The sequence below is a fragment of the Heloderma suspectum genome, chromosome 8, assembly GCF_057233095.1.
Source record: "Heloderma suspectum isolate Gila_16-S chromosome 8, 16-S_ref, whole genome shotgun sequence".
Lineage (NCBI taxonomy): Eukaryota > Metazoa > Chordata > Lepidosauria > Squamata > Helodermatidae > Heloderma > Heloderma suspectum.
The window spans coordinates 42695502-42717728 of record NC_139465.1 but is presented as its reverse complement, the minus strand read 5'-3'; the positions used below and the strand labels follow the sequence as shown (position 1 = coordinate 42717728).

The 22227-nt window shown below is 47.6% G+C and overlaps 1 protein-coding gene across 2 annotated transcripts in view; it reads right to left on the bottom strand.

Moving 5' to 3' along the window:
- CCDC102A (coiled-coil domain containing 102A) overlaps nt 1–22227 on the bottom strand; it is a 63948-nt gene that overhangs the window by 14659 nt on the left and 27062 nt on the right. For both annotated transcript variants that reach the window (XM_084812458.1, XM_084812459.1), the window contains 7 exons: nt 16296–17249; nt 10043–10269; nt 9787–9895; nt 9038–9154; nt 5479–5688; nt 2636–2806; nt 1335–1438 (listed from right to left, as the gene is read on the bottom strand). In XM_084812458.1, coding sequence (XP_084668584.1) covers nt 1335–1438; nt 2636–2806; nt 5479–5688; nt 9038–9154; nt 9787–9895; nt 10043–10269; nt 16296–16895 — 1538 coding nt within the window. In that variant the 5' untranslated portion in view covers nt 16896–17249. The remainder of the gene's footprint in view (nt 1–1334; nt 1439–2635; nt 2807–5478; nt 5689–9037; nt 9155–9786; nt 9896–10042; nt 10270–16295; nt 17250–22227) is intronic.

The window sequence follows — 22227 nt, the reverse complement described above, 5'->3', positions numbered from 1 at the left end:
ATGAGAGATTTTAGTGGTTTTTTTTTCAGAAAGTCAAAGGCAGGTTGAAAGGGGGATCCATGCTCATACTGTACACAATCAGCCCACTTACACTTCTGGTAAAAGAAGTATTGTATATATAATGCATTTTGTACTGCAAAACCTGTTTCACCAGAGGGAATAGTGGCACAAAAGTGTGAAAATATGGGAGGTGATGTCTCTCTCAAACAACTTCCAGCTGCTTAAACACCATAGTCTGTCGCCAGCTTTCACAACAATACCTTTTCAAGTCATTCTCCATAACAATGAAAACTAGAAACTTGATCTTCTTTTACATGAAAGCTAAGGTTCTTAGGGTTTTGTGGGGATACCTAGTTGTGTGATGGGGCCATGTAGAATCCCACAGCCTTTAGTGAAGAGGGCAACTGTTTCACCCCATCTTCTGAAAATCCTAGCTGGTTTAATAACTTCAACCAACTTGGCTAGTCAAGGAGATCTGGGAGTTCTGTGTTTCAACCACTTACATTCTGCCTTTATAATAAATTATATAAATTGTGCAGACCTGGAAAGACCCCCCAAATCCACCATCTCAATTTTGAAGCAGGTTCACCCATATACCAGCCCCCATAAAATCATCTGGACTGTGCAATCTGGACCACAGCGTGCTATGAACAAAGAGCATGAACACCACAGAAAGGTGAAGGCACAACTAATAGCCCCAGATCACTCAAGCAAGTGAGCCAAGCTAGATGCTGCAGAAGAAGACAACCTCCAGGTACACTTCAGGAATTTCTTTCCAAACCCATCTATAGCAAATCAGTGAGAACTTGAGCACTCATTCACACATGCATGTAGATCACTTGATTTCTCTACCCCTGATTTACATGTGAATAAGACGCAGTCTATGTTCAGGCAGAAATTCCTCTGAATTGTCTTTTCAGCAGCTTCCTGAAGAGGCAAGTCACTTGTAAAACTGAACAGTGGCTAGCCTCTTCAGGAACAAGAGCTGCTGTAGAGAAAAAAAGTCAAGGATGGCCTGGCTGCAAGCACAGCACCCTTATTCATGCATAAATTACTACTTTGGGTTGTGCAACCCATGTCACTTGATGCTGTAGTCATCAAGTGATGAACATGTGGGCATAAACCAGCCCATGTGTGTATCCAGGGAAGTTTTGTGAGGATGGAACTTTATGCCCCCATCCCAAACATTCAGTCTCCGATTGCAGCAATCTCTGAGGCGATCACTGCTTGCTTAGCATGCCCATTCCATCCCCCCTGTCCCTTCTCTCCATCCCTGTGCCCACTTCCTATGCCCACCCATCGGCTTCCCTAGCTTTCTCTCTGCTTCTCCCTACCTGGACTGCAGGTGCTCCAGCTGAACTTGGAGATTCTCACTTTGCTCTGTCTGCTCATCAAGCGACCGCTGCAATTTCCGTGCCTGGTTATGGGCCTCGTCAAGCTGCAGAGCAGACAGAAACACAGATAAGTGAGGGCAACAACCCGACAAGGGAGGGTGGACCAGAATCTCTCTCTGCACTTTGCATTCCAGATGCTCACCCAGGCACCAGTGGCCAAGTCTGAGTTGGGTGCCAGAGTTGGTGGCGCAAACCAAAATAGTCATTTATGCATACTTAGTGTGGAGCTACATCTTCCTTTGAAGCTTTCTCCACTGCAGCGAATGCCCTCGAAGAGGCAAGCCGCTGATTGGTTTCAAAAACAGCTTGCCTCTTCAGGAGCAGCAACTGCGATACAGACCATTCAAAGGAATTTTGGGCTGAATGTGCACTGCCCTGACTCACAAGCAAATTAATTCTATTCTGGACTGTGGTCCTGGGAAGGATCCCATCTATTTTCACCTAGCACCCTGGATGGTACCTGGAATCAAATCAGGAGCCTAAATTGATGGATTATTGTTGAAATTTGCAGGAGGTTAGCCTGTTCAGGCTAATTGGGATGACGAGGGCGGGGTGCGGGAGGCACAATGGCAAGTTCCAGAGACTCTTGCACATGCGTACAATGAGAAAGGAATGCTCAACCCCATTTCCAGAAGGGTAGCTGTGTTTGTCTTCTGCCGCAAAAACAACAAAGCATGTGGCATCTAACAGATTTATTCTGGCATAAATCTTCATGGACACTGTCCACTTCATCAGAAGTAACTGACAGTGATGAAGTGGTATGTACTGTTGGGATAGTATATGTGAAATAGTGAAGAAAGAATAATCCATTTTATTGACTAGCCATCTGGGTCGTAGCAATTTTAACATAAAATCATAACCACAAACTAGATATGCAATGCTGCATACACACCATACATGTTGCAAAAATAAAATAAGAATAAAGACAAAGAATAAGATAAAAAATAAGAATAAAATCACAGAGTTGGAAGAGACCTTTGAGGCCATCTCGTTCACCGCGCAGCTCAATGCAGGATCTGCAGTGCAGGATGCAGCAACAGCGTCCTTGACCGACAGCCATCCAGCCTGTGTGAGTATCTTCGGAAAAGGAGGATCCTTCCTAGAATCTCCCGCATTTCGATTCCCTCCGACAACACAGCTGACATCTCTTCTCCCCCCACCCCACCCCACCCCCTGCATCTAACCCTGAAAGTATAAGCTGCAGGGGTGGGAAAGACGAAGAGGAAGGTGCCAAGACTGACCTCGTCCTCAGCTTGGGCCAGCTCCTTTTTGAGCTCTTCGACGCGCAGGCGCAACTTCTTCACCTCGCCTTCGTGCTGTTCCACCCGCCGGTTCGCGTGGGCTAGTTCAGCCATCTTCTCCTGATACTGTTTCTTCAGCTTGGTGTGCAGGTGCTTCAGGTCCGCCAGCTCCTGAGGGAGACAATGTCAGCTAGGCAGTAAGCGGGATCGTGCTTGATTGGCTCAAAACAAGGATGCTGCCTGGAAGCTACCTACGCATTCTGCCAACCCTGCTAAGCCTAGGTGTAGGTCAGGGGTGTCGAGTCTTAGGCCTGTGGGCCATATCCGGCCCACCTGGGTCCCAATTTGGGTTCCCGAGATGGCCACACCCCTTCCCCTGGCCTCAGCCCTTTCCTCTAACCGCTGATTGTTTGGTGGTTTCCTGGATTTTGCATGGATTTTTTCCCCATTCTAAAAGGGTGGAATGTCTCTCTGAAGGCTCATCTATCAGCAGTCAGAATTTTAAGCTAAAATGTGATAGTATTTTTGTGGTTTGGGCCCAGCTCCCTTAGCCTTTGGCCCTGGAATGTGGCCCCCAAGAGCTTCTCCAAAATGGAATTTGGCTTAAAGAGGTTTGTCACTCGTGATGTAGGTGGCACGGCCATGCTTCTTTATCAGTAAGAAGCACCCCCGACCCCGTACTTGCTCAGGGTGTCTCTATTGTTACTTAACCCTGCTTGGACAGGGGCTGAGAGGCAATGGAGGCTGGCTGACTGACTGCAGGAAAGAGGGTTTCCTGAGGGACCCAACTCATAGGTTCATCACTGGAGTTATCTGCTGAAGGTTTCCATGATGACACAGCTGCCCTTTCTTTTTAACAGAACATTGCAGCTATATACTCATGGCTGGTTTATACCTTCCTTGTACATCTTGTTGACCTTTAGTGCTTATCATCCCTTGAAAGATTATGACAGCGCCCCCCTCACAAAAGAAGAACAAGACATTGGGGGGAATACTCTGGCGGTTCGTATGCTGATGTATGAGGAAAATGGAAACTCAGTTTCCAAGAGGTGCTCTTGTTTGGCCCAGTCCCTCTCGCCAGTTCCAGCTGGCGTTTTAACCTTTCCACTAGGGCAGCTGTCCCCAGCCTGGTTCCTCTCAGAAGTGCTGGCCTGCAACTCCGAGTATTCCCAGCCAGCATGCACTAGGACAAGGGGCCAAGTTCAGTGCTATCCAACTGATACGGCTCTTCTATAGGCTGCTTCCTGGGGTACATTTTATGCTCTGCAACAGGTGCCTCGTTACAAAATAGCTCGCTACTTTTCCACGTCCTTTTCTGCTTGCCTGTATTTTGAAGGGGAAAGTGTTTTTTTTTTCCTACTCATGCACATCCCTTTGAATTGGAGGAGTTATTTCTCTGGTCTGTACTTAGTGATCTCTCTTCTACATGTATGAAGAGGTCTGAGAGAGGCTGAGAAATGCATACCTTTCAGAGCTCCTGTTCTGGACTGAAGCCCCCCAAAGCATCAGCTTGTGCCACAATAAATCTGCTACTCTTTAGGGTGCCACAAGACTCTGTTGTTTTTGCTGCACCAGCTATCCCTCTGGAATTCACTCTGGACCGGTTTTCTCTCTTCCTGCCAATGGAATGGTTTGCCTGCCCCCTGGTGTAGATCCTCAGAAAGGCACCTTGGATGTGCCTCTCAAAATCGCACTCTGCTTATAGATAGAATCACAGAATCACAGGGTTGGGAGGGGCCTACAAGACCATCGAGTCCAACCCCCTGCTCAATGCAGGAAGCCTGATTCCCAGGCGGTCTCCCATCCAAGAACCAACCAGGGCTAACCTTGCTTAGCTTCCGAGATCAGAAAAGATCAGGCGCATCCAGCCAGCTGCTCTGACCATGGCAGGCAGAGGAGAACTTAATGGTGTGCTCTGCTCATGGTGACAACTTAGATCAGGGGTGGGGAATATTTGTCCCTCCAGATGTCGGTGGACAGCACCGCCAATGGTGAGGGATGAGCGGAGCTGCAGTCCGACATCTGGAGGGCCATGCGTTCGCCAATCCTGACTTAGACGCTGAGCACAATGCAAACATACCCACCAAGGCTCTCCAAGAAGAAAGAATGCATTAGGAAGACAGTTCACCCAGCACACATTCTAGGCTCCTTCTTGTATCAGGGCTTGGCAATTTGTGGCCCTCCAGATTTTTGGCCTACAACTCCCACCATCCCTCACCATTGGCTATGCTAGCTAGGGCTATTGGGAGGTGGTAGCCCCAAACATATGGATGGCCACAAGTTGCCTACCCTTGTCCTACATAGTACTAATGGTGAACTCATTTGAGTGTGCATCCCAAACAGCACCATCAGGGAGGTATCAGCAGGCCTGAGGGAACCTCAAGGGCTGCAGAAATACAAAAAATATTTAGGGAAAAGAAACCTAAAAGGGCGGTGGCGGGGGGAGGGGGGAGGGAAGGGAACGGGACCTCAGCCAGCCTGGTCAAGACTGAGCAAGCTCAGCAGCCACAGAATGCTGATCAATTGGAAGGGGTCAAAAGAGAAAACCCAGGGAAGGGGAGGAGGAATGGAATGGAGTGTCTTGGGAGAGGACATGGCTGGCTGGTACACTGAACAGGAGCACTCCTGTTTGTTGCGGCTCCACCTGGTGTCAACTATTTAGGAACTCATGGTTGAGTAAAGTAGCAGTGGGGTTAGCTACTTCCAGAGTCCAAAGGCCAGGTCTGACCAGTGGGGTTCCCTCAGAGACTCCCATCCCAGAGTCGCTGAGCCAGACGTACGCAGATGGTGCTGTTACCCCAAGGGTGATCCTCCCCTCTGTCCCTGACCTAAGTGTAAGCTACCTTGTTCTTCTCAAACAGCTCGGCTTGGATGGTCCTGAAATCGGTGTCCAGGGCGCTGGCGGTTTGCCTCCTCTTCCGGGCCAGCACTTCCTCCAGGTCCTCGATCTGGGCCCGCAGCTTCTTGTTGTCCCGTTCAAGGTTCAGCTTCTCTGTCTCGAGGCGCTCGCGCTTCCCCCATTCTGCCGCATTCTCAGCCTGGAGCCGCTCCATCTTCGGGAAAGGGAAGACGGGGTGACTCAGACCAGCTACTGAAAAGGCGCCAGGCAGCTTCACCAACAGACCAAGCATGGGTCACTAAAGGCCATTTCAAAAGAGCAAATTCAGTAGGTGGGCTGAGGTTTCTGACTGGGGCCAGCTCGAGGGTACAAGCAACTAATTCGAACGGCATTTCTTTGTTTTATTAGCAGGGTGTGTACAGAGGTAGGGCTGATTTAATGCAGATACCCCTGGATAAGTCATATAACGTCGGCCCTCACGGTGTCCCTGTCAGCAGTTGGGTGGGCCACCCAGTCAGGAGCAGGGCCTACTTTGCTGCCCTCCTTTCCACCCTGCAATCCTGGACCTAAATTGAGCACTTCATATTACCCTATAGGAGGGAATGGTGGCCATCCATAAATACACAGGGAAGGCTCCACTGTGGTGGTGCTAAACTTGTCCAGCAACTCTAGTGAACCCAGAGTCTGGGGTGTCTTTTCAACTGTGCCTGGGATTACAGGCCACTGACTTTGTCCCACAGAATTAAAGAGGAGCCATTAAGAATGGAACCATTGCCCATCTGCATAGTCCCACCCCTTTATTTGCATATCCTGGCCTTGGAGTCTTGTGTATGTGTGTGTGGGGGTGTTATGCTAGTGGAACCTTCTCTAACCTGATGCCCTCCAGATGTTTTGGACAACAACTCCCAGCATTCAAAACCACTGGCCATGCTGGCTAGGGCTGATGGGAGTTGAAGCCCAAGACATCTAGAGGGCACCAAGTTGGGGAAGGCTACGCCAGCGTGTTAAAATCTTGGGCTTTTAAGAACGTGACAAAGGGAAAGAATGCTGGGAACTCGGCATTTTATCTCTCTCTTATTGCTGCCTTTCCACCCCCAAAGGGCCCTTTATAGTTCAGGTATAAATTCAATTCAAAATACAATCAGAACTATTTAAAATACATTAAAACGTTAAACTAACATTAAAATAATTTTGATTTAACATTAAAATTAAAAATTAGACCTCCCCCATGAAGCCTTGTCCTCCTTCAACTGCTCCCACCACCAGCCATTCCCACTGGCTGTACTGAGGGAGCTGAGAGTGGGAAGCAGGGCCATTCTGCCAGCCCCGCTGAAAGACTTACATTTTCCTCTTCCCTCCTCTTCCTTTTTCCTTGTGTGTTGTGTTTTTTTAGACTGTAAGCCTATGGGCAGGGACCATCTTGTTTAACTAATTGTAAGTCTCTCCAGGAAACCTTCTGACTGAGGAGCAGGATAAAAATACTTTAAATAAATAAATGAAACTAATACAGCATGAGAAAACAAAAGATATATGCAGCAGCAAAGGTAAAACATTATCTAGCCCAAGCTCCTTCTTCAAGACTCTAAGGGTGCAATCCTATGCAAGTTTAGACAGAAAAAAGGCCTACAACTCCCAGCATGCCCCAGCCAGCAGTCTAAACATGCCTTTTTCTGTCTAAATTTGCATAGGATTGTGCCTTAAGGAACTGGGATGTCTTAACCAATCTCTTAAAGATCTAAAAGCTTATTTGGCCTGACTCAGTCCCTGAAGCTGGAGGTCCCCAATGGGCGTCACCTGGGGAGGTTATACGATTAAGGGCAGCAACCTTCCCCAACCTGGTGCCATCCAGATGTTTTGGACTCCAACACCCATCAGCCCCAGCCAGCATAGCCAAGGGTCAGGAATGTCAGGAAAGCTGTAACCTGGAGGGCACCAGGTTGAGGAAGGCCTGAGGGCAGTGATGAAGCCATGTGTGATGTGTGTGAGAGGTGCGCCACAGAGGATGCTAGCGTGAAACTCTGTGACACTGTGACACTGTTGTATTAGAGCAATACGACAATGGAACCAATGACCTAGGGAGGTGGTGGGCTCTCCCACACTGGAGGCATTCAAGATGAGGCTGGACAGCCATCTGTCAGGGATGCTCTGACTTGGATTCCTGCATTGAGCAGGGGGTTGGACTCGATGGTCTTGTAGGCCCCTTCCAACCCTACTATTCTGATTCTATGACATCGCAAGAGATACTGGGATGCACACTTTGGATATGAATCTATGAAGCTGCTCTTTAAAGAAGGTGAATGTGGGTCCATCTAGCCATGTGTTGCCTACTCTGCTTGGAGAGCTGCTGCCAAAATCTTTGGCAGTGGTCTTTCCCAGCCCAGCAATCTGAAATTCTCTTAAATGGAGATCCCAGGGACAAAACCTAGGACTTTCCACCTACAAAGTATGTGCTTCACCCCACAGCTATGGTCCATATCATCCAGCTTTGCCAATGGAGGCAGCAAAACATCTTCCTGACATCCCTTCTTAGCAGGGTGGTCGTTTAACTTAGGTCATCCCACTAGATCACAAGCCAGAGAGTATGGCTCAAAAACACCACTTAGGGACGTAGGAAGCTGCCTTATGCAGAGTCAGTCCCTTGGTCCATCTAGCCCAGTTTTGTCAACAGTGGCTAGCCATGGTTCTCCAGAGTTCGGGGGCAGAATTTTTCCAGCCCTACCTTGATATGTGCAGAAAAGGGCAACTAAAATGATCAAGGGGCTGGAGTATCTCCCCTATGAGAGGAAGTTGCAACAGCTGGGATTGTTTAGCTTGGAAAAAAGGAGGGTCAGGGGAAACACAATAGACGTGGACAAAACTATGCGTGGTGTGGAGAAGGAGACATTTTTCTCCCTCTCTCAAAATACTAGAACCCAGCAGGGTCATCCCATGAAGCTGATTGGTGGGAGATTCAGGACAGAAAGAAGGACTTCTTCACACAGCACAGAGTCAAACTATAGAATTTGCTACCACAGGATGTAGTGACGGCCACCCATTTGGATGGTTTTAAAAGGGGCTTAGACAAATTCCTGGAGGAGAAGGCTATCAATGGCTACTAGTCCTGATGGCTGTATGCTACCTGCAGTATCAGAGGCAGTATGCCTATGTACACCAGTTGCTGGGGAACATGGGCAGGAGGGTGCTCTTGCACTCATGTCCTGCTTGTGGGTTTCCCATGGACAGCTGGTTCGCTACTGTGTGAATGGAGTGCTGGGCTAGATGGGCCCTTGGTCTGATCCAGCAGGGCTCTTGTTACGTTCTTATGAGATATTGGGGATTGAAACTGGGGCCGTCTGCATGCAAAGCATGGGCTCTGCTACCACTGAGCCCCCACACTTCTGTCCCAGTTCCCCAAGTCAAATGGCACATCTTTTAAAGCACTTGTAGAGCAATACACAAACTGTAGGAGCCCAGCTGTCATTAAATATTAGTGGGACAACTGGGTGAGCAATGGGATGACTCAGAGACACCCACCCCCCAAGTGGTCCTGCGGGTCTCCAGGTCAATCTTGCACTCTTTCTCACCTCTGAACGCAACTCAGCCAACTTCTTGTCCATGCTTGATCGAGCCCCCAGTTCATCTTCTAGATCTTCAGAGATGCGTCCCAACTCGTCCTGGTGGAGCTCCTTGAGAATGTTCAGCTGTAGAGAGAGACAAGAAGTGGGACATTACGATAACGCCGCTCCAACCGCCTTGAAGTGTTGAATCTCTTTCAGCCTGAAGGCCAAAGTCTGTTTTGGAGACACTTTCGGGGGCTGCACTGCAGCGGTGGGTGTGGCTGAAGATAAAAGGGGCAGGACCAAAATACCCCAAATCAGCAGCATATTTTAGCTTAAAGCCCTTACAGCAGAAACAAAGCCTTAGGAGAGGCATTTCAACCTGGGGAAAATGGCACAAAAGCCAGGAAAACACCAAACAATCAGCGATAGGGGGAAAGGGAAGGGGGTGTGGTCATCTGTGGAACCCCGGAGGGCCAGACTGGGACTCCAGACTTGCCAGATTTGGCCCACGAGCCTGAGGCTCAACACCTTCAGACAGCGGAATGGGTAAAGGGGATGAGGTTGAGGAAAAACTTGGCAAGTGTGGGACACATCAGCCTAATGGCCAACTTCAAGGCTCAGACAGGGCTGAACCAAGGCATTATGCCTGCCCCAGTGACAGCACGGCCCAATTCACAAGCTGTGCTCCAGGACTCCCGGGCCACAATGGTCCGACTGCACCAGCACTTGACTTCCTGCACAGTCAGGTGGCCTTTAGTTCAGAGGCTGCCCACCTGCTTCAACACTTCCTGCTTGTTCTTGTTGAGCTCTTCGTACTTGATCTTCCACTGGTTCAGCTCCCCTTCTAGCTTCTCGATGTTCTTGCTGAGGGACAGCTTGTCCCTGAAAGAGACAACAACACAAAGGCAAGGCTGAGGGGCCGCGCTTCGGGGGCCGTGCTTTTCTGCAAAGGCTTGAGATCTGCCCGTCCTGAAGAAACTGGGTGAATGAGCAAGAGGTGACGATATCACAGGTGGCACCTGCACTCACTCCCGCTCCTTGAGTAGCACTTTTTGAGATTCGTCCAGCCGCAGCTTCAGGGCGGTGATCTTGGTGGCGTCCTCCTCGATGACGGAGGCGTCCTCCCATAGCAACCGGTTCCTCTCCTGGCGGGTGAAAGAGGAGCGTACGCTGACTGAACTCCGTTGGTCCCAGCACTCTGGCCCTTCTTGCTTGCTCTTCAAGAGGTTCTCCATCAGCTCAAACTCCTGCAATGACTGTGGATAATGTAGTTGGGAGAGGGTGGGGGAGATTATAAATAGAGAGATCATAGAAGAAGTGCAGGCTTTCAAGACATTTTGGCAACACATTCGCAGGGCTTTGCAAGCCTATTGAGATCGGTCCCTCTCCGAGTACCCAGATTGTGCTCTCTTACTGTTACTAAACACTGCTGCACCCCCTACTTTGGGAAGGCCTGCAGTGGTAGCTGGCACCACCGTCAAGCTGGCACCACTGCTGGTACGCCCTCCACAAAACAGCCCCCTTCTCACTACAGTGTGAATCAGACCTGAGTGCAACTGAGAGATGCATGCCAACTTATCTGCTTTGTGGGCAGGTCAGACTTACTGCAAAGACTGCACACTGTCCGTCTGCAGCCAGGGTGGGCCATTTGTGGACCTCCACATGTGACTGAACTGCTACTCCCATTGTCCCTCACTATTGCCTATGCTGGCTAGGTCTGACGGGATTGGCAGTCCAACAACATCTGGAGGGCCACATGAACCCCATCCCATATTTACAGCAATTGGTGTTAGGGGAAAATGCTTAAAGGAGAACGCTGTGCCTTGTCAGGGAGATTCAGAACTTTACATTCATGAGTGATTTTACATAATTTTATTTAGGTTTGTTTATTGAGTTTAGCTAGAGATCCAGAATGTAAGTTTATGTGTTAAATTTTGTGTTTACCTTTGGTAAATAAGTTGTCTTTGCATTTATATCTAGTACCTTTTGTTTAATGTTTGCTTTGTGATGGCCTGATGACTGTATACAAATCAGATCTGATTGGAACCTGTCAATAAGAATTATTTCAATCGCTGTAGCAATTCAGAGGGTGGAAGAGGGGAGGGAGCGGCATATGCACGAATGCCGCTGGGAACCATCCACTGGGAAACCTCTTCTACTTCGGGGTGGATTGTGTCCAGGACCAGCTCAACACTGTTTGGTGCTTGAAGCATAAGCGAATGGCATCAACTCCTCCTGAATTAACATGGGCACACTCCACTAGCACTTTCTCTTGCACAAGCCTCATATGAAATGAATGGGGCTTGCACAAGTGTAGTGCTCTTGTGAAACTTACTGCAATGAGGCTCGTGCAGAAGAATTATCTAGTGGATTGTGCTCCTATCTCCCAGGGTGCTTCCAGATGAGGTTTTTATCACGCCATCATCCTGTCTCATTCACATAAGTTTACAGAGGGTCCAGATGGGGGCATCTTCAAGTGTAACCCTCCTGTCTCTTCCCACTGTTTCTTCCATTTTTTAAATCTTACTGCAGATAATCCATTAAGAAAGAAAAGTTGGAACAGCTTCACAATGCCTTCTCGGCTAGGAGCCCTCTGTCTGGAAGCACCCTATGCTAGAGTTTTGTGGCCCCAATACCTGCATAACAAAATGCTACTGATGTCATTGCACATACCCTCCTAGAGGAATTAATCAGGGATGTTAAGACTACCTGGACCATAGTGATTAGATTTTAACTGGTGATAATTAGAGGCACTCCTTGTGGAAATTAAGGCTAGAGACAGACAATAGAACTTTCCCCCAGAGAGTTGAAGGCAGTTGAGTTATCCTCATCCCTGTCTACCCCCGATAGCCAGGTTTTGCAGGGTTTCATGGTTTCCAGAATCTGCAAAACGTGTTTGAATAGAGGCAACAGGAAGCACAAATTCTCTCCTGCCCTTAACGGTACCGCAAATCCACCATCTAAAGCAGTTGCCTTGCTTTGTGCCTTCAACTGTGACTGCAGCTGCAGAGTGCTAGGTTCTTCCCTCCTAAACAGGTGAAGATCAAAGACTAGGCCTTGACTCCCACGCCTGACTTCCCTTAAGGCCAACCCTGGATTACAGCTAAGCTTGTGGATGGCTTAGCTGTAACCCTGACCAAGAATACATCACTAACACCAGTGCTAGGACATCTGTGCTCACTCCCCTCAGGGTAACGCTGCTTCCACCTCTTTGAGGAATGCTTATGAGCATAACTTGTTTTAGTTGTGTCCATGAAATCAGTGAGTTCTAGATAAGTGAGGCTTGCACAACATCCATGTGTAGCAAGAAATGAAAGACATCAGCAAGACAGGATAAGAACACAACAACATAAGAAGAGCCATGCCGGATCAGACCCAGGGTAGTCCAGCATTCTGTTTACCCAGTGGCCAACCAGCTGTTGACCAGGAACCCACAAGCAGGGCATGAGTGCAACAGCACCCTCCCACCCATGTTCCCCAGCAACTTGTGTACATAGGGTCACTGCCTCTGGTACTGGGGGGAGCACATAGCCATCGGGACTAGTAGCCATTGACAGCCTTTTCCTCCAGGAATTTGTCTAACCCCCTTTTAAAGCCATCCAAACTGGTGGCCATCACTGCTTCCTGTGGTAGCAAATTCCATAGTCGAACTATGTGCTGTGTGAAGAAGCCCCTCCTTTTATCTGTCCGGAATCTCCCACCAATCCGCTTCATGGGATGACCCTGGGTTCTAGTATTTTGAGAGAGGGAGAAAAATGTCTCCCTATCTACATTCCCCACACCATGCATAATTTTGTAGACATCTATCATGGCCAGGTGTCATATATTATATTACTGTGGATGTCTAAAATTGGAGTGAGCCATTTTTACTTTTCTAGTGAATGTTGACAATCATGAAAAAAGTGTAGGCTATCTTATTTTGATATGTTGTGAGCTGCTTTGGGCTCATCTTTATTGTGGAAAAGTGCCATACAAATATATTCGACAACAATGATCACCAGCAAAGGGACTATCTACATTTCAACATTTTCCAATTCGTAATAAAGAAGGTTACAAGGCAGCAATCTGCAAGCAACTCCTCCCTTGTCACTCGCTGAGATGCTCTGACATCACAGAATATTCAGGAATATTCCAACTGCAAAGTAGGTAGTGCCGAAACGCTGCACTGAAAATCTGTAATAGAATCAACTTGACTGGGATATTGTGTATTACAGGGGGACTCAAGAGTAGGGGGCATGGGAGAAACTTCATTCATGGCTTAGATCAGGGGTGGGGAACTAATGGCCCTCCAGAGATTGTCAGACTACAAATCCCATCTTCCCTGGCCATTGGCCATACTGGCTGAGGCTGCTGGTAGTTGGAATCTGGAGGGCCACAGGTTTCCCTCCCTTGGTCTAGAGGCAGGTGGGGTTCTGTGCTATTACTATGAAGGGACAATCCCCCAAAACATATTTCAGAAGAGCAGAAACGAATGGTAGGCTCCCATGCCCCCCCCTTCCTCTTGCACAACTCCATTTTCACTTTACAACAAGCCATAGTCTGGCATAGCAGCTGGATCAGCAAACTATGGTTTGTGCTCGCTCTCCAAAGAGGAACGGAACCTCACCTCAAACCATGGTTTCCAGTCCTGGTTTGCAGGGCAAGTACAACCCCAGCATTGCCATTATGGACGTTTGGGCTTAAGAGAAAACTGAAAAGGAAGCCATGCAAGAGAAGAGAGGCGTGGAGCATGTTTGTCAAGGGAGCATGCACGGCTGTGCCCCATTCCTGATCCTCGGCGCCATGGATCGCCTGAATCAGGCCATTGACCCAGCCAAATTGTCATCTGAGGGTTTTTAGTATAAATATAAGAGAGGGTGAATGAGTCGGCCATTAGCACTGATTGCAGCACATGCTGCCCAAATAGCTGTCTTTAGCTTGGATCCGACTATCCAAAGTTGGTACAGCCAAGGCACCGTGGAGCTGTTTAATCATCCCAGAGCACCGGCAGCCGGGGAGTTTAGCAAACTGTAACTATTTGGAGGACAATGAATGCTTCGCCGTCAATATTCTGTAAATGTAAAAATTATCTTCTCAACAATCAGTTCCCATCCGCCTCAGTCTTTTGAGCTCAAGCAATTTTCTTTTGATGTGTACCAGCTGCCTCTTAATGGGAGTCAGAATCCCTGGCCCTGCGCTTTCTCACAGCAAAATGTCTAGTTATTTTGCATTTCACTCCTCCCAGAAACAATCAATGCTGAACATATTTCAATTGCTTTGTAACAGCCTCGGCGTTCTCCCCCAAATATTTGCAGCTTTTAAAGAAACAGTGCCAGGGAGAGCGCCAAGGCAGGCAGTTCAAGAAATGGCAGATGGAGGGTTGCTGTTGTTTCAAATGCAGCAAATGAAAGAGAGACGGGAGTCCACAGAATGAAATTTTCATTGGGCTTCTGTGAAGAGGCCCTTTTTTTCAGAACCCCCCAAGAAATGTGTACAATTAAAAACCATGTTTTGGTTTGCCTGCCTTTATCTCAGTAAACCAAGGCACAGAACACAAATAGTACGTGAATGTTGAAAGTTGGCATTTCTTGCCGATTGCCAAATGAGAGGAAGCAAATCAACAGGCTAATGCAGAAATTAGCAGGTGAAACAATTCCTGACATAAAGAGTAAGGGGGGGGGAGCGTCACCTGTTCAATTTCCACATTTCAGGGTGCTTTGGAAGGTGCAGAAGCAAGGCCAGTGAAAAGGAGGGGCAACCCTGTATGTGAGAGGACCCCCTAATCAAGTGCTTTATTGCTGGGTGGGTGGGAGGAAGTACCTTACTGCAGCCGTCATTGTCAGTTCCTTGAGATGTCCCACCATCGAAAACATTTAGGTTGGGCAAATGGGTTGCTAAGACTCCTGGGAAGCCCCTAAAATAGGAGTCTCCCCAACATCTTTGGGCTGGTCAGCACATTTGGAAGTTTGAAGGACTACTGTGGGCGCTCTCGCAAAATGGGTGCCATGGCAGGGGCTTGCCCACTCATAAAATGGCTGGTGAGCATGGCTGTTCACAAAACACTCATTTTCCAGAAGCCAAACTGGTGAAACTAAAAGAAATGTTGCCCAAGAACATTAAGTACAAGGCAAAGGTTGGGTCTGAGCTCCAAAATACAAAACCACTCTTTTGAACTCAAATAAAGATGGCATTGGAGGGCAGCACTTGGCTTTGCAGCAGGCCAACTTCCCAGTTCATTTGTTTTAATTACAAAAAATCTTAAGTAATAAAATAAGAAGGTCAGGGAGCCTGGCAGGCACCAAAGAGGTGTCTGCAGGTGGGCACATTTGTGCCCACAAGCATCACATTGGAGGTTCCAGCCCTAGAAGTACCTCTTGTGGGTCTAGCAAACTATTGGAAGATCCAACTGCTATATAAAAATGTCTGAGGTAAGACATCTCTTCTCTGGAGTTCTTCCATGTTCTGAAATAAAGAGGAATCACATTCATCCTATGGAAACATTATGTGCATTTCAAGATGGAATGTTTACTGTACCTTGTTAAAGGGCAAGGATGCAGTGTAGTTTATGCACATGATTGGGCCAAATAAGCGCATAATTTGGCATTCTACAAATCTTTGCTTTTAGCTAAATCCCCCCTGCTCCCAGGTTCCTAGTCCTTGAGGAAGCTGGAGAACCATAAGCTTCCCTTAACGGGGATTTTTCGCTACTGGGTTCTGCTTAGGGATGTCAGAGGAATCTGTTTGGGGGGTGGAGCTCGTTGAGTTTCCACTAGCTCGGCCCCCTAGACTCTGGCTTGTTCTTCTGTGAGCTGGCTTGACTCGGCATGCAACGAGTTGGGCCAGTTTGTGGATTTTTGGGGGGGTGTATGTGTGTTATTTGTGCAAATAATGACTTGTGCAAAATCGCACCTGTAAATAGCGCAATTTGAACAAAACTGCAGGTGTAAGTGGTCTAATCTGTGCAAATTAGACCATTTCAGGAACTAACCCATGTCTCGGCTCACAAATGCAGGCCAAGTTAGGGGCACTGTGGGGATCCGTCAGCCCCAAAAGGGGCCAGATGTCCGTGCGATGGACAACCTAGTTCTCCTTGACTCCACCCCTGTTCCCACACCTAACAGAAGCAGATTAAAATTATGCAAAATAAGCAAACGTATGCAGATTGACTTTCTTTGCATAACGTTTCAGGACGCAGGTTTGAATTTTGCTTGGTGTAGATGATAGAGGGTTTTTAAAATTATAGAACAGAGTGTACAACAGCCCATAATGTGAGGAAAGCCACCTGTTCCCTCTCCCTGCTTACCTTGTTTTTTGGCAGCTTCTCAGAGCCTACATCTCGCACGGGCTCCTGGTCTGGGGAGGCCTCACTCTCCTTCTCAGAGGCGATGCGGTTGTCGAGCTCTTTCTCCTTCTCTCCCTCGCCCTCTTCTTTCAGCCGCGCCACCTCCTTGCCTAGTTGCTCATTCTCGTTCAGCACCTCCTGCTTCTCCCGCTTCAAGCTGGTCAGCTCCTTGGTCAGGGTCTCCAGCTTCTGGCGCAGCTGGCGCACTTCCTCCCGGGCCTTGTTGCGCTCGGCACGCACCTTGCTCCATTTCTCCCGCCAGTTGGCGGTGCAGTCGGACCACCAGCGCATTGTCTTCTCCATCTGGGCCGCTCTGGCGCGGGCTTCCTCCAGTTCGCGCAGGCGCAGCTCCTCCCGGCCCTCCCAGTCACCATCAAGGCAGCCGGCGCTCAGCAGGGGGAGCTGCGGTGGCCCGGGGGAGGGGGTGCCACTCTTTGGGGTGGGGGGCATGGAGTCAGACAGGCTCATCCTCTCTGGCTGCGGGCTGCCCAGGATATTGAGGAGGCTGCTCTTAGAGAGCTGAGGCGAATCGGCCAAGTGGGAACTCGTGCTGTGGCTCATTTCACATCTGGGTCAAAGCCTCAAATAATAGCAGATAACTCTTCTGTCAACAGGCAAAGTCGCCATCTATGGCCCCCAATGAGAGCGGTTTTCTTTTTGTCTCAAGGAATCCTTCAGCTAACTGTACACACAGAGGATAGGCATGACAGAGGCCTCAGAGCCTTTCCTCTCCAAAACCCACTTCAGATGACGCCAGGCAGGTGGGAGCAGGATGTCCAGAGAGAGGCGGGGAAGGTGCAAGAGGTAGCAAGCCAGGCAAAGGGGATTTCCCCGGTGCCTCACTGCTGAAAGGGACCTCTTGCGCCCACTTTAGTTGGGTCAAGTGTTACTGTGGAAACCAGAGGATGCAGCGGCCTAAGTAAAAAACAAAAGGAATCTGATTGGCAGTTCGCAGTTGTAGCCTTTCATCGTGAGTTGTTTCCACCACTACTATGATGATAATGACGACAGGAAACTTTTCACATATCCAACTTCTATGGAGGAAACGTCTCCGGCACACCCCCCCACACACACTGAAACTAATGGAATTTGCACATTTAAGCATGGCTGCCATGTTGCAGCCTTGGCTTTAGTTTTTGCCATTCCTTTCCGTAATGATGGTTGAGGGGATGGGGAGTTACGCAAGGAAAACAAACAGATATGGAAAATGCGTATAGCGCTTTCAAGTGTTCAAAGAGCTTCACATGCATTACCTCATTGTAATCCTTACAAACAACCCCTTCAGGTAAGTCAGTATTATTATCCCCTGTATAGCACATGGAGGAGCAGAGGCTGAGAGGGGGTGGCTTGCCTAAGGCCACTGTTGTGCATTCATGGCACAGGAGAGATCTGAACAGGGGACTTCCTGATTCATAGCTCAAGTCTCTTTGCCACTATCTAGGAACGGGGTTTGTTTGTTTGTTTGTTTGTTTAATTTCTATACCACCCAATAGCCAAAGCTCCCTGGGCGGTTCTCAAAAATTAAAACCACAACGTTCAGCATAAAACAATATAAAATATGAAAGCTTAAAACTACAATATAAAAATACAACCAGAATAAAACCTAGCAGCAATGCAAAGATTTAAAATACAGACTTAAACCAGCAGATCTAAAAGACTAGAGTGCTAAAATGCTGGGAAAATAAAAATTTTCACCTGGCATCAGAAGGTGTACAACGTAGGTGCCAGGTGAACCTCTCTAGGGAGCTCATTCCACAGCCAGGGTGCCACAGCAGAAAAGGCCCTCTTCCTGGTAGCCACCCACCTCACTTCCTTTGGTGGGGGCTCACAGAGAAGGACCGCTAAGGATGATCTTAGGGTCAGGGCAGGCACATATGGGAGGAGGCGATCCTTCCGGTAACCTGGCCCCAAGCTGTTAAGGGCTTTGAATGTTAATACCAGCACTTTGAATCAGGCCCAGACATGGACCGGCAGCCAGTGAAGCTGGAAAAGAACTGGTGTAATGTGATCTCGTTGACTGCCCTCCTAGTAGATATGCCTTCCTATCCTAGCACAAGTATATGTTGCTGCTCTATTTTCTCCCATGACTCCCATTAATTTCTCTCTCACTATCTCATGACACTGGTGACCTTTGTAGGGAACTGGGTTGGTTGAGGGAAAGATCAGCTTCTGCTCCCATGCCAACAATGTCCTTAATTTCTGTTCCTTTACCTTCTCCCATACAAATCAATGGCTCCCATTCACTTCTGTGGGAGAAAGAAAATGGCTGCAGCCAGGAATCTGTACCACAGCCACTGAGACCACCAGCTGAAGGAAGGGATGGGTTTTCCCCCACCCCAATTTTATTTATTTATATAGCACCATGCAGCTGCATGGGCCTTTACAGAGCAACAAAAAAGACAACAGGTTTCTGCCCCAAGAAGCTTACAGTCTACAGTTTGACATGGGGAGAGCCTACAGAGGGAGGAATGGAAGATGGAGGTGAGGGGAAACAGGGAAGAATGTATGTTCAGTGGCGCACATCAAGGTTTATTTTCAGTAAGGGACTAGGCCTACAGGGTTGTACCTAATCCTTCACAGAAAAGGTGGGGTTTTTTGGAGGGATTTGAAGGAAGTAGTAAGGGAGGTGACTTTACACAGGTGCCCTGGGAGTTCCAAGAAGCAAGGGAGAAAAGATGGAGTTGTCTGAAGGATCAGGAGATTTCTGGATGGTGGAGGGTGGTGGAGCTGGACAAAGCAAGGTCTCAGGAAGGGATATATTGAGATACGAGGGATATGATGGGAGGTGTGGGGGGCCATGGAGAGTATTAAAGGACAAGCAGTTTGTGCTGGATACAGGCTACAAATGGAAATTAGCCTTTTTCCCTCACAGAAGTCAAGGACTCCGATTGACTGTAATATTGATGTACTTTTGCCTAGCTGCGCTGAGGTAGCAGCCCCAAAGGTTTTGTTGCTGCGTCATGCCCACACCACATTTCAAATAGTAATTTAATGAATTAATTAATTAATTAATATCTCGATGGCGCTCGAGACAGCCAACAATAAAACCCAGTCAAAATTTTAATTAAAACATAACATTAAAACAAATGCATTAAAATACAATAAAAACACAACAATGAAATAAATAAATAGCACCAACTAATTTAAAACCAAGATGAGCCTTGTGTGGCGCAGAGTGGTAGGTGGCAGTCTTGCAACCGAAACTCTCCCCACAACCTGAGTTCGATCCCAGCGGAAGCTGGGTCTCGGGTAGCCGGCTCAAATCGACTCAGCCTTCCATCCTTCCGAGGTCGGTAAAATGAGTACCCAGCTTGCTGGGGGAAAGGTAGTCACGACTGGGGAAGGCAATGGCAAACCACCCCACTACAGTCTGCCATGAAAACGCCAGCGCAAGCGGCATCCCTCTAGGGGTCAGCAATGACCCGGTGCTATGGTAATGACACCACAGGAACCTGGAATGTAAGATCTATGAGCCAGGGCAAATTGGATGTGGTTATTGGGGAGATGTCAAGATTAAATATAGACATTTTGGGTGTCAGTGAACTGAAATGGACCGGAATGGGCCACTTCACATCAAATGACCACCAGATCTACTACTGTGGACAAGAGAACCACAGAAGAAATGGAGTAGCCTTCATAATTAATAATAAAGTGGCTAAAGCAGTGCTTGGATACAATCCAAAAATGACAGAATGATCTCAATTCGAATTCAGGGTAAGCCATTTAACATCACAGTGATCCAAATATACGCCCCAACCACAGATGCTGAAGAAACAGAAGTAGATTGGTTCTATGAGGATCTGCAGCACCTACTGGATAGTACGCCAAAAAAAGATGTTACTTTCATTACAGGAGACTGGAATGCTAAGGTGGGTAGTCAAATGACACCTGGAATTACAGGCAAGCATGGTCTGGGAGAACAAAATGAAGCAGAACATAGGCTGATAGAATTTTGCCAAGACAACTCACTGTGCATAACAAACACTCTCTTCCAACAACCTAAGAGACGACTTTATACATGGACTTCACCAGACGGTTGACACCGAAATCAGATTGACTACATCCTTTGTAGCCAAAGGTGGCGGACATCTATGCAGTCGGTAAAAACAAGACCTGGAGCTGATTGTAGTTCAGATCATGAACTTCTTATTGCACATTTTCGAATCAGACTAAAGAGAATAGGGAAGACCCACAGATCAGTTAGATATGAGCTCACAAATATTCCTAATGAATATGCAGTGGAAGTGAAGAATAGATTTAAGGGACTAGATTTAGTAGATAGGGTCCTGGAAGAACTACGGACAGAAGTTCGCAACATTGTTCAGGAGGCGGCAACAAAAAACATCCCAAAGAAAAAGAAAACCAAGAAGGCAAGATGGCTGTCTGCTGAGACACTGGAAGCAGCCCAAGAAAGAAGGAAAGCAAAAGGCAACAGTGATCGGGGGAGATATGCCCAATTAAATGCAAAATTCCAGAGGTTAGCCAGAAGAGATAAGGAATTATTTTTAAACAAGCAATGCGTGGAAGCAGAAGAAGATAATAGAATAGGAAGGACAAGAGACCTCTTCCAGAAAATTAGAAACATCGGAGGTAAATTCCAGGCAAAAATGGGTATGATCAAAAACAAAGATGGCAAGGACCTAACAGAAGCAGAAGAGATCAAGAAAAGGTGGGAAGAATATACGGAAGATCTGTATAGGAAGGATAATAATATCGGGGATAGATTTGACAGTGTGGTCAGTGAGCTAGAGCCAGACATCCTGAAGAGTGAGGTTGAATGGGCCTTAAGAAGCATTGCTAATAACAAGGCAGCAGGAGACAACAGTATCCCAGCTGAACTGTTTAAAATCTTGCAAGATGATGCTGTCAAGGTGATGCATGCCATATGCCAGCAAATTTGGAAAACACAAGAATGGCCAACAGATTGGAAAAAATCAACTTATATCCCCATACCAAAAAAGGGAAGCACCAAAGAATGTTCCAACTATTGAATAGTGGCACTTATTTCACATGCCAGTAAGGTAATGCTCAAGATCTTGCAAGGTAGACTCCAGCAATTCATGGAACAAGAATTGCCAGATGTACAAGCTGGGTTTAGAAAAGGCAGAGGAACTAGAGACCAAATTGCCAATATCCACCGGATAATGGAGAAAGCCAGGGAGTTTCAGAAAAACATCTATTTCTGTTTTATTGACTATTCTAAAGCCTTTGACTGTGTGGATCATAACAAATTGTGGCAAGTTCTTGGTGGGATAGGGATACCAAGTCATCTTGTCTGCCTCCTGAGGAATCTGTATAACGACCAAGTAGCGACGGTAAGAACAGACCACGGAACAACGGACTGGTTTAAGATTGGGAAAGGAGTACGGCAGGGTTGTATACTCTCACCCTACCTATTCAACCTGTATGCAGAACACATCATGCGACGTGCTGGGCTTGATGAAGCCGAGGCTGGAGTTAAAATCGCTGGAAGAAACATTAACAATCTCAGATATGCAGATGATACCACTTTGATGGCTGAAAGCGAGGAGGAGCTGAGGAACCTCATGACGAAGGAGAAAGAAGAAAGTGCAAAAGCTGGCTTGCAGTTAAACCTCAAAAAAGCCAAGATTATGGCAACCAGCTTGATGGATAACTGGCAAATAGAGGGAGAAAACGTGGAGGCAGTGACAGACTTTGTCTTTCTAGGCGCAAAGGTGACTGCAGACGCTGACTGCAGCCAGGAAATCAGAAGATGTTTACTTCTTGGGAGGACAGCAATGACAAATCTTTATAAAATAGTGAAGAGCAGAGACATCACACTGACAACAAAGGTCTGCATAGTTAAAGCAATTGTATTCCCCGTAGTAACCTATGGCTGCGAGAGCTGGACCATAAGGAAGGCTGAGCGAAG